This window comes from Eschscholzia californica, unplaced genomic scaffold (genome assembly GCF_041429995.1).
Source record: "Eschscholzia californica isolate CP2 unplaced genomic scaffold, dmEscCali1.0.p SCAF_6, whole genome shotgun sequence".
NCBI lineage: Eukaryota > Viridiplantae > Streptophyta > Magnoliopsida > Ranunculales > Papaveraceae > Eschscholzia > Eschscholzia californica.
The window spans coordinates 3,212,048-3,224,871 of record NW_028238483.1 but is presented as its reverse complement, the minus strand read 5'-3'; the positions used below and the strand labels follow the sequence as shown (position 1 = coordinate 3,224,871).

At 35.7% G+C, this 12,824-nt stretch overlaps 1 protein-coding gene across 2 annotated transcripts; it reads right to left on the bottom strand.

The window, feature by feature from the left end:
- Nucleotides 1-5,437, bottom strand: CRY1 (cryptochrome 1). 2 transcript variants are annotated; one of them, XM_086647920.1, is made up of 6 exons: nucleotides 5,082-5,437; nucleotides 3,392-4,554; nucleotides 2,657-2,875; nucleotides 1,461-2,167; nucleotides 521-1,326; nucleotides 1-362 (listed from the first exon to the last, which is right to left on the bottom strand). In XM_086647920.1, exons 2-6 carry the CDS (start codon nucleotides 3,702-3,704, stop codon nucleotides 359-361), a joined length of 2,049 nt encoding a protein of 682 aa, XP_086504046.1. In that variant the 5' UTR covers nucleotides 3,705-4,554; nucleotides 5,082-5,437; the 3' UTR covers nucleotides 1-358. The 2 variants fall into 2 exon arrangements, with proteins under 2 accessions (XP_086504046.1, XP_086504048.1); XM_086647922.1 differs by lacking the exons at nucleotides 1-362; nucleotides 5,082-5,437 and having other exon boundaries at nucleotides 439-1,326; nucleotides 3,392-4,106.
- Nucleotides 5,438-12,824: the final 7,387 nt, after the last annotated feature.

Here is a 12,824-nt window from a genome sequence, read left to right as displayed (position 1 = left end):
TTAAAGGTGAATAATTGGCCGTCTGTATAAACAGAGAGACAATAAACATGGTTTATGACACAGCTACAAATATCATTTTTCATCATAACACACTCATTTCTCACCTTATGTGACAAGCAATTACTATACAAATCTATACAAGGTACTAAGAAAAATGAAAAAGGAGAGTTTCAGATTAAGACTACCTATCTAATGTTCCATCTTTGAAGAGATGAAGAAGATCAAACTACCCATCAAAAGATCGAAAATGATACACAAGGTGGTACAGAAGAAGTGTAATCGTCTTTACCCAATAGACCACTAGGTTGCTTCAGTGCTCTCGGTTTCCTAGCTTCTTGGCTTGTTCCGCTTATAACTTTCATCTGTTAGCAGATGCCTCTCATTAGACTTACTCGAAAATGAATATTACTATCGTATAATTATAATATGGCATGAAAATAGGTAGAAATTAAACATGTTTTGGTTGAGATCCGAACTAGAAGTAGACGGAAATCATCGTATAAGAAACAAGAATGCTCACCCTGTTTGTGAGAGTTGTCTCCAATTGATTACTTCGTGCGACTGTGGGTGCCTTTGTAAATACGAAGAACCACTTGAAATTCCGTCATCTTCGTGCACTAATTGATCTGAAAAACTAGAAGGAGAGGGGGACCAAACTGGAACAAGACCCCCATCTCTCTCTCTTGAACTGCTTGATGATTCTGCGGCTGAGTAATCAGCATTTTGCAGCCCAAATGTATCAAACCGCCGAAGAATGTTATTGTTTCGAACAGTTTGAATACCTCTTTCGTTTGATTCTTCACCATGAAATCCTTGACCCATATTCATGTCTGTTGGTACTTCTGCTCTTCTACCTCCGTCTGTGTTTCTTACCTCAGAAGAAGATGCATCGTCTTCCTCAACTCTAAAGAATGAGGAAGTCATGCTAGGGACTCTCTGATCCTCATGACGTCGGATCAGAGGGGTAAGAATGTTATTGTCCATAGCTGGATGAGGATCTACATCCATTTGTATGTCTCGAGGAAATGCAATTGGAGTAGATTCCATTGATTCACCAAGACCTTCATCCGTTCCATTCTCAATTGCAGCTCTCCAAGCTGTCTCTTGTTGCCACATTTCAGAAAGAGCTTCTTGTAGCCTAGCTTTTGCCGCGTCTATTTCCACAATAGGAAGAGGATAGTTTGAGCCTAGTTCAACTCCTGCAGCTTGGAGGACTGATTCGGGTGTGTTCCATGGATGGTGTACCCATTGCGTTGGTAGTCTTGCAAGTTCCGGAAGCCATCGCCGTACATATTCTCCATTTGGATCAAATTTGTAACCTTCAAACTGTTTCAAATCAGAAACATAAAATTAACTCACGCATACAAACACTAGAGAGAGAGAGAGACAGTACTGTGCAATTGAAGCGATAATTTGAACTGAAGAAACCACAAAAACTAAATGACGACAAACTAATTCACCTGTGGGTTGTCAATTCGTTCAAATTCACGTCCGTCAGGAAGCGTGCCCGATATGTATTGCCACCCAAGCGCATCACTTTCGAGATCTGCATCCAGTAAGGTGTCCCAGAAATATTTCATACCCCATCTCCATGGAAGCTGTAAAACCTTAACGAAGAAACTTGAAACCACGACTCTTATCCTATCATGTAACCAACCAGTAGCCCATAATTCTCTCATGCCGGCGTCAACTAGTGGATATCCAGTACGACCTTGTCTCCACGCCTTGAAATACCCCTCGTCTATTACCCAAGGAAAGAACTTAAGATGTCCAAGGAGAGGCTTTTCATGACTATAAGGATGGTTAAAGCTCATGTACCGTGAATACTCTCTGAGTCCGATGGACTTAAGAAACAAGTTGACACTGTCTTCCCCTTCTGTGTTCCCTTCGTTTCCCCAAGCAACTTGCTTGATCCTGACTAAATGGAAGACTTTTCGTACACTCACTTCGCCAAAGTGCAAATGAGGTGAGAGGAATGAAGTTGTTGCACTATCGGCCTTTCTTCGGTTGACTGAGTATTCGAGTAGTGGCCCATTTATGAAAGTTGTTAGAGCTTTATCGGCATTGCTCCATCCGGGTGTCCAAGCCCGCGCAAGTAGTGCATTGCTTCCTTTCTCTGATTCATCTTCGAACACCAGTACATCAGAAGGGCATCTTGAGGCATCACCTGTAAAGAACACTTATTTTTTAAGGTTAATATGAATTTTGAGTTCCACATTTATAAAAGATATTCCTACTTCTTTGCTGACTTCTCGCAAAGACATCTTACACCGTAAAATAGCAAAATGGTAAGAAGACTTCTAGAGTGTGAGTGTCTAACCTGTAACTCTTGGCCCTAAAATATATATACAAAGGCATGCAGACCTGCCCCGACAAACTACTACGAGGCTTAAACCCTGAAAGAGTCTCCCCTCATAAACAAAACAGGCTCTGCCTATTAATTGGAGACTTCGAGCAAGGGAAACCCTGTGAGTTGCCTGGTCAAGCCTTAGCTCGCCATGTGACTCACCCCACACATAGTAAACCTAGGCTTTCTTATGATGAATTAGAAACGAAACGCAAAAAAAGAAAATGATTTCCGTAAAACATTTGAAGTTCACTACCTACTCTAGGAATTCGTAAAACAAAAGTAGGAAAAAACTTGGAGAAGACAAACCGGGAATTATCCTCTTAGGTGGGAGCGTTGGGGCTGCTGGATCATAAGGCATGCTGAGGCACTTGTTCCAGAAATCCGAAAACGTAATGAAGGGCCGACCTTCTTCATCATTAACTTCCCATGGCTCGTAGAGTAAATCTGCATTGAAAGATCGAACAACCACGCCATTCTCACTCAGAAGCTCCTTCGCACGATGGTCCCTTACAAGTGATATTGGATCTGCAGATAACAACTTAACTTCAACACTGAACTCAGTTGTCAAAACACATTCTTTCTTATACTTTCTTGTATTATCATGAATGAATTCGAAATAGAACTTCATTCAGAGAGTGATGTCATTAAATCAATCTATGACGAAAAGTGGGTATTGTCAAATTCCAAGAAATCAAGAAAGGCCATTTTTTTTCCTAATATGTAACTTCATGTACTTGTAATCAAATATAGTTCTATTTTCATATGGAAAATGGAAAAATTATGAAATTCAAAAGAGAGTGAGAAAACCCAACCAAGATTAAAAAAAAAACAACTAAAACAAAATTCAAAGGTTCTAATTATCTCAATATCAATTAAAAGCTAACATAAAAGTAAGAAGAATAAAATATGAATAAATAAAAAAGAAGATAAAAATCAATTTAGAAAAACCCAACCAAGATCTAGAACCAATAACCAAAAATCAATTTTATAATATAATAATTAATTATATGAAAGAGGGAAAAGGGTATTGAGAAAACAAACCATATAAGTGATTGAAGAAGAGTTGAGTAGCACCAGTAGACTTGACAATCTCTAAAAGAGATGAAATACTATCAGTAGATCTCTTGGTAATAAGGGTTGTTCCAAGGCTCTTCAAGGAGGTATCAAGTTGAGATAAGCTTTGTTTCAACCACCATCTTGAGACTCTTCCAGGACAATAATGACCTTCTTCTTCAGGTGCCCATATAAAAACTGCAATAACAGCTCCTGATCTCACACCAGCTGCAAGTGCTGGGTTATCTTCCAATCTTAGATCCCTTCTGAACCAAACAATACTACACCCTCCACCTGACATCTCTTTCTCTCTCTCCTTCCAAAGTAGGATTCAATCTAATTTAATAAATTATATAACACTCTTTAGTTAGATCTCTGAGATCTAAGTTGATACCCAAGAAACAGGAAAAAAAACTCAATCATCTCTTAGCCCATAAACTAATAATGATTGAGAGAGGGGGAGTCAAAAGAGAGACATAGTGTGTACATGTGATCTGCTCTTATCTTTTAGAGTTTAGCTTTTTCTTTCTCTCTTTCTAGTTTGTGTTAAAGATAAATGTGTAAAGAGATATGAAAGAGAAAAAGTGATGTTTGAGGATATATGGGTTTTATTGCTCTTATCTTTAACTTTTCTAGAGATTAAAAAATATAGATTCTTCCCTTTGTATCTTTTCAATTTTGTCAACTATATCAAATCACATATATTAACTATTAAACCATTATAGCAAAAAAGAACTATTAAACCACATCTATGATGGAAAAAATTATCAACAAAACAATTATATAATATGATTTTTTTTTAATTAAAATAGCAATATTGTAGCTTGATCCCTAGTCATGGGCATGCCATTATTTTAATTTATTATTAAATATGGTCCAGAAACAAGTAGACTCAAAAGATGGACTTGTTTGTAGATTATTTTATTGATGGTTTCACGTGCAATGTCATCGTAAATCCACTACAACTAGATTTGGGATTCTAACATAATCCTTATGTTGAGAATGTGATTCATAATGCGTTCCTACATATCAAACTCTATTATAGACCGCATGCTACATAGTTTAGTACGTATAACATCAGGAATTGCATTCTACTTTTGTGTTTCGAAACGTCAATAAAAATTCAAGATATAGAATTTACACAAACTTTACTCCAAAAAATGATTAAAAAATATAGATTCTTCCCTTTGTATCTTTTCAATTTTGTCAACTATATCAAATCACATATATTAACTATTAAACCATTATAGCAAAAAAGAACTATTAAACCATATCTATGATGGAAAAAATTATCAACAAAACAATTATATAATATGATTTTTTCTAATTAAAATAGCAATATTGTAGCTTGATCCCTAGTCATGGCATTATTTAAATTTATTATTAGACTTAGTCGGCAAAGAAGTAGACTCAAGAGATGGACTTGTTTGTAAATTATTTTATTGATGGTTTCACGTGCAATGACATCGTAAATCCACTACAACTTGATTTGGGATTCTAACAGAATCCATTATGTTGAGAATGCGATTCATACTGCGTTCCTACATATCAAACTCTATTATAGACTGCATGCTACAAGGTACATGATTTAGTACGTATAACATTAGGAATTGCGTTCTACTTTTGTGTTTCGAAACGTCAATAAAAATTCAAGATATAGAATTTACACAAACTTTACTCCAAAAAATGATACAAAAACAAATTTTGTTTACCTAAAATTTTAATGAATGGATTTATACAAAGATAACATATGAAATTATACAGTTCCAACAATATTACATTATTCTCTAAGTGAAATTGCAAAGTTTTCAATAGAAAAGTAAAACAATAAAAAAAAAAATTTCTGAATTAAAGTTAAGTTAATGAGAATAAATATCAAAAGTTGTGAGGCCAACAATAGTATTAATGCAACTATCACTATGCAAGTAATTAATTGAACAACCAATTATAGAAAAAATATTATATTTGTAGGAGAAATGTAGATAGATTATTAGAAACTTAAAGTTTAGTACATTTAAGTTCTCATTCAAGCATGGATTCAAGATGTGTAACTTTCACTCTCTAAAGAAAGAATGGAGTTTAGAATTTTGAATGGTTAATTACTCTGGAATTCAACACTGCATTTTGTCCAATTGATAGTAAGAGAGCAAATCACAAGAGCCACACAATTTCATGGACAATTTGAAGCCACAACTTTATCTAATATGTTTTTTTCTTTCTCTTTCTTTTTTTTCCTTATCCTACACGACAGAACATATCCTGCGCACCATTTTAATTGACAGGTGGAGTGGACAGACTTGTTAACAATTTGCTTTTATCTCATTCATTAATTTAGGGTTTTAGCAGTCCATTGTCGAGTAGATAGATTCGGGTCTTGGATTATGCTCCTCATTCACATCTCACCCTTAAAATGGCAAGGGTTATTTCCCTAATAGCCCCCAACTTTGTGACCAGCTTCCCGCCTAGCCCCCTATTTTACGAAAAATACCCATATGGTCCCCTTTCGTTATAACACCGTCACTCTCTCTCCTCCATCATGTTTTCTCTCTCTGCCAAGTCACGCCACATCATCTTTTATGCCACCTCATCATCTTCTCCGACATGGGTCGCGGGCCGGCCAAATTTCCGGCCGGCGACCTTCAAATTTTTTTTTCTCTCTCTAAAAAATTTTTTTTTTTTTTTAATTCTCACCTCTCTCTCTCTAAACTCCGGCAAAGGGAAACCCTTCGCCGGAGTTCGAGTCTGTTCAAGAACAGATCCGTCTGTTCTTGAACAGATCGAACTCCGGCGAAGGGGTGGAGTTTAGAGAGAGGAGAGAATAAAAGAAAAAAATTTTTTAGAGAGAGAGAAAAAAATTTGATGGACGCCGGCCGGAAATTTTACCGGCCGGCGACCCATGCCGGAGAAGATGATGAGGTGGCGTAACAGATGATGTGGCGTGACTTTGCAGAGAGAGAAAACATGATGGAGGAGAGAGAGTGACGGTGTTATAACGGAAGGGGGCCATATGGGTATTTTTCGTAAAGTAAGGGGCCATTAGGGGAATAACCCAAATGGCAAAGTAACTTACGTGAACTTGAAGCATATCATAGTGTTTGTATCCAACTTCAGGCTAAAGCTTCTTTGTCATTTATTTTTTATGGGAAATGATAGATTGACTTAGAAATTGGTACTTAGAGGGTGACATATTTCCTCATTTAGAAACAAAAGCGGTCCCCACCGTAGTCAAACTTTGAAAAAACCTTGTCTTTTAGTGATTCCACATCAGCTGGGCATTAAAATGCCCAAAAATTTGGGCACTCTAGCATCTCCCATTTTTTATAACTATTTGAATCAAAATAATATTTAAACATACATAAAAATAAAAATACATATTTAAAAATAATATTTAAAAATACATAAAAATAAAATAATAATAATAATAATAATAATAATAATAATAATAAATATGTCAAAATTATTTTTTAGATCAAAAATATTTATAAAGAGTGAAATGTGTGTAACTAATTTTTTAATTTTTTTTCTTTAAATTTTAAATACATATGGTGTGTTTGGTTGCAAGATTCCTATTAAAAGTGAGATTCAGTCGGAATCAAAAATCCTTGATCTATTTTGCTACCAAGAATCTTTTGACTCTTGAATCTTAATTTCAAAAATTTTATTGGATCAAAATCCCACCCTACCCTTAGGATTTTAGATTAATAAACGTATATTTCAAACTTAAAGTAAAAAAAAGAATATTTCCATCTACAAAATAATTATTTTAATTTTTTTTTCAAAAATCGTTTTTTCCCAGAAATAATTTTTTCCTGCAAAAAATCGATTTTTTTTTCCCCAAAAATGTTTTTTCCCCGAAATCCGTTTTTTTTCTCGATAACAGATTTTTCCTCCAAACTCGTTTTTCATCGAAAAACCTTTTTTCTTTCTCGAAAACTGTTTTTTGATAACTGAAATTTCCTGCAAATTTTTTTGCTTCATGAAGACAATTTTTCTAGAATTGTGTTTTTTTTCCTAGGAAGACGATTTTCGAAAAAAATGGATTTTCCTGAAAAAAAAGGTTTCATGAAATCTCGGTTATGAAAAAAAATATTTTCAAAAAAAATTATTTTCGAATAAAAAAAATATTTTTTCGGGAAAAACTATTTTTGAAGAAAAATTTGTTTGCGAAAAGAAATGGAAAAAATGGTTCTCGAAAAAAAAATTTATGAAGAAAACGGAGAGTTCTCAAATGAAACGATATTTGAAAAAACGAGTTTCGAGAACAAGGTTTCTTCAATATTTTTTTCAAAGAAGCGCTTAAAAACACTCACATAATGATAAATCATAGGATTCTTATTAATTGTCAAACAAATCAAAAAATATTACTTAGATTCATGAATCTGTAGAATCATGAATCCGAGGGACTCTTGAATCCACGGATTCATGATTCCGTCATCCAAACACACTAATAATATTTCCATTAAATGTCAGATTTCGATATAAATTATACCTTTGGACATGATTTTACATTATCTTTCTAACCGGATCCACATTCACTTTTTATTCAAATTAAAAAAAAACGACGTTTTTTTCTTTGTTTTTTCCAAACTAGATTTGCAAATCTAACCAACTCAATTTGCAGATCTTCCGAACTCGATTGGCAAAATGCAAACGTGACTTGATGAGCTTGTAAACTAGGTTTCCATAATGCAAACTTTTTGCACAATTTAAACTCAGGATGCACACTGCAAACTCGGTTGTAGATCTTGCAAATTCTGTTTGCACTATACAAATTTGGTTTGTCAACACTTTGTTGCCCAAATGGTTGATGGTGTTGACATAAACTCCAAAATCCTGGAGGTCCCAGGTTCGATTCTCAGAGGAGGTGGAATCCATGGTTCTTGGATATGGATTATTAAAAGGTATAAATAATGTAATAAATTTTTCGGGCTTTAAGCCTTTTTTCATATTGTTGGATTTTAGGTCTCTTTCATTATTGGTTTAACTTAGGCGGTTATCGTGCTTATCACATCTTCATGATGTATCAATGCCTTGTAATGACTAACGTAGATCGTAGCCGGTTTCTCAAAAAAATATAAAAAATACAAATTTGGTTTGCTGAATGCAAACTCCATTTGCAGATCTTACTACTTCCATTTGTATAATACAAACTCAGTTTGTAGATGATCGAACCTTGGTTTCCTGGAATGCAAACTCCATTTGCAGATCGATTTCAAAAGATGACAAGTTAGTAAAGATGAAGACGAAAAGAATATAGATCAGTCGAGTTTAAAGAGAAATAAGGAGGGAATCACATCGGTGATAGTGTTTTGATGCACCCGAAAAGGTTACACACCCAAGCGGAGGTATCAAGTAGTAATCCGGCAAAGCCGGGATCGATCCAAGGATAGGAAGGCAATTTGGATATCGAAGGGTCTTATCCCTCGGTCTAGATATTAAAAGCTAACTTAAACTAAAAAGGAAAGGAAACAAAGATAAATGGGGGTTTTAGATTGAATAAGTAATAAGAGAAGAAATAAACTAATTAAACGATAAAAGTAAACGGGCGAGAGAGATTCGAGAGAAGAGTTCGGAGGAACAAGAGTCGGGAGACGGTAAGAGTTGATTCGGGTAAAAGTTAATTGAGACGGTTACTTCGATCCACAAGATCGACAGTGACAAATACTATGTATCTATTCACATGAAAGTGTAATTAACTTCACCCACATTGACAATCCTAAGCATCATGTGTCTAACTAAACATAACCGATCAAACGTCACTAAGCATCGACTATCAAACTTACACACACCATCTAATGAATTGAGAATGAACAAGTATAACACTAATAAGCATAATACGTCAAACTAAGTATAATCGATCAAACGTCACTAAGCATCGATTATCAAACTAAGTACGCATTATCAAAGTTCGTGTCAATAGACGATTACGATCAAGGCTTCTAGTTTATAAAACTAGACGAAGACAATTAAACTCACATGTAAACAAATAATAAGTCAATCATCACATTCAAATCATGCTTCAAGAGTATCCGAATACGAGAGTTCATGTATCGAAGTCCGGGAATCTATAATGATAATCTACAACTATGTATTGTCCGATTTAATGTGTCAAATACAATCGATGTTCGACTCCTAAGGTGGTGTCTATAAGGACTACGTATATCCGAAGGTCATACTTAGTCAAACAAACGTCCTAAATCGGTTAATCCCGAGTCGTCGAAAATGTCGTCTAGTCGCCTAACTATGCGAAGTGCTTGACAAGACACATGAAATACGATCAAAACGATAATCGAATCAAATGAACATCAATTCATAATCAAAACATCAAATCATATCAAACATAATCACAAATTCATCACATTTCATCTCATATAATCGACACACTTGATTTAGCTAACATGGTGAATAAGTAATAAATGAAAAGAAGATGATGAGAAATCCCCCTTTTTCGATGTGGCTCGAGGCTAGGTTCGTCGAGAAAAATGAGTCTCTAAGTGTAGTCGATCTCCCCGTAGCAATTTTCTGGATTTCCCTTTAATAGTGAACTTTGGGTGTCCCCGAGTAAAAATCAGATTCCCCATAGCACCCACCATCATCTTCTCCATTTAGAACACAAACTCCATTAAAGCTTCATCAAGCTTTCTCTCTCTACAGATTTCTTACCCAAAATCAAATCAAATCACATGGGAAGTTAGCCAAGGACATGGGGAGTAAAAGCCCCAAGGTTTCCGGCCAAGAAAGTTGCCGGAACACCATGAAAATCCGGCCAAAGAAAGACATGAAATTCGGCCAAAAACCATGAAATCCGGCCAACACACTTAGATCCGGGCCAATAGCTACTGTCCCTAGGCCGTCCCGTGCTATACCCGAGCCGGTAGCTGCTGTTCCGAGCTTGTCCGAGCTGCAGCCGCGTCCGTGAGTAAAGTCCGAGTTGCAGCCCGAGCATCGCGATTTGCAGCTGCTTCCTTGCTGTCCGCGCGTGCTGCTGCTGCTGGAAGCTTCCTCCCGAGCTCGGGAAGCTTCCCGAGCAGCAGCTCTGTCCCGTGTAGCAGCTCCCGTGTAGCAGCTCCCGTGCTACTCTTGTTCCGGCCAAGCTTAGGCCGGCCTAGGTGATGGCCGGCCAAGCTTGGCCGGCTCCCTCTTCTTCTCTCTTGCTCTCTTTAACCAAACTCTTGCACTTGAAGAACACCAAACCCTAGCCTCTTGCCTCTTTCTCTCCCAAGTTGTGTGTTTTTTTTAATGATGAATGATGAAGAAGATGAATAGTGTATTTGACTCAAACCCTAGACTTAGTCAACCTTGACTTTGACTCAAACTTGAGTCCATTGGGTGCCTCCAAAATCTCTTCTTTCTTCATCTACTTTGGGCTTGGGTTTTAGACTTCACTTGGAAATCAAGAGGGTGCCTTCTAGAATTATAACCAAAGGAGGGTGCCTTCATAGAATCCTTGTTTTAAGACCGAACCTCGACTTCTTTCTTTCACAACTTCCCCGTCCGAACTCGGAATTGACTTCCGTTTTCACCGTTGGGCTCGTCTTTGACTCCTCTTCTCATATGATTTGCTTGAAGTCTTTTTCTCTCATTTTGGGCACATGAAATGATAGTGATAATTCGCCCCCTTTATTCCGAATTCCATGTTTAGCTCCAAATATGGTACCTAAACAAGAAAAACACATAAAATGTTATTGATAACACTCGAAAATGACTAATTAGTCTATGTTAGGCTCCTTAAATGTGACATTTTCGTGTCACATCATGTTTAGCTGGAAATCAACTACGAAATGTCGTTCAATTGGTTGATTTGCAACTAACGGTGACTGAATGCTATAATGGGTTACATAATAAGAGCAATAGATTTAGTCTGTAAATTTGACTAGAAGGGCAAATAGTGCATGTCTCGAGCCATACGACCGAGAACTCGAGGCCTGGTGAAGTATTGGGTAAGAAGGGCACTTGGCCTTGCAATGACTCAAGCCCAAGAAACTCCCATGGCCTGGACCATGGCAAGGTCGGGGATTCCCATGAGAAAATTTACATAAATGTGAGATGCGTCGTTAAAAATGTATTATTGTCCGTAGAAATTACATTTAAGTAACACTTTTATATGTATACTAGGTATAAACCTACCTATAATGTTTTTTATTTAAACATTTTGGCTACCTTTAAGTTAAAGCTTAGCCTTGGCCAAGTTGAAATCTTTTTGAAATCCTGGCTCCACCCCTTGCTTGTTATAAAATGTTTTTTTTGTAAGTAACTTGCTATAAAATGTTGACAACATATACAATGCATTAGCCAAAATATTATTTATTCGTTAATGGGTTTGTCAATTATAAAGGATAATAATAATAATAATAATATTAATGGGTTTGTCAATTATAAATCAACTACGAAATGTCGTTCAATTGGTTGATTTGCAACTAACGGTGACTGAATGCTATAATGGGTTACATACTAAGAGCAATAGATTTAGTCTGTAAATTTGACTAGAAGGACAAATAGTGCATGTCTCGAGCCATACGACCGAGAACTCGAGGCCTGGTGAAGTATTGGGTAAGAAGGGCACTTGGCCTTGCAATGACTCAAGCCCAAGAAACTCCCATGGCCTGGACCATGGCAAGGGCGGGGATTCCCATGAGAAAATTTACATAAATGTGAGATGCGTCGTTAAAAATGTATTATTGTCCGTAGAAATTACATTTAAGTAACACTTTTACATGTATACTAGGTATAAACCTACCTATAGTGTTTTTTATTTAAACATTTTGGCTGCCTTTAAGTTAAAGCTTAGCCTTGGCCAAGTTGAAATCTTTTTGAAATCCTGGCTCCACCCCTTGTTTGTTATAAAATGTTTTTTTTGTAAGTAACTTGCTATAAAATGTTCACAACATATACAATGCATTAGCCAAAATATTATTTGTTCGTTAATGGGTTTGTTAATTATAAAGGATAATAATAATAATAATAATAATAATAATAATAATAATAATAATAATAATAATAATAATAATAATAATAATATTAATATTAATAACATTTTAATTTTTGCAAAAGACAAATAAAAAATGCACTAATGTTTCTGTTAAAAGTAATACAAAAAATGCGGAAACCATTTTTTTCTTTACAAGACAAATCGAAAATGCTTTAGCCGAAATGTTAGTGTCAGTATGTGTTTGACAAATGCAAAAGACAAAATGCGAAACATTTTTGCGAAATAATTTTTGAACAAAACGAACTTGTTCAGAAATTTACAAAATTGTTGGGAGCAAACTAAGTTTTGTTCAATAAATTTTCAAAAATATTTTTCACGCTGATTTCAGGTGTAAAATTATACTTTCACAAGATGAGTAAAATTATACCCCAAATTTTGGGTTTTTAAAGCGCATAATTTCGCTGTCAATTTATTTGGTTTTTTTTTTTTAGG

What these genes read in the sequence shown, in the direction of transcription:
- CRY1 (XM_086647920.1), bottom strand. Translation starts at nt 3,704, where the DNA reads ATGTCAGGTGGAGGGTGTAGTATTGTTTGGTTCAGAAGGGATCTAAGA. An exon ending in CTTCTTCAATCACTTATATG is followed by an intron (nt 2,876 to 3,391) that starts GTTTGTTTTCTC and finishes TGTTATCTGCAG; the next exon opens with ATCCAATATCACTTGTAAGG. An exon ending in ACCTAAGAGGATAATTCCCG is followed by an intron (nt 2,168 to 2,656) that starts GTTTGTCTTCTC and finishes TGTTCTTTACAG; the next exon opens with GTGATGCCTCAAGATGCCCT.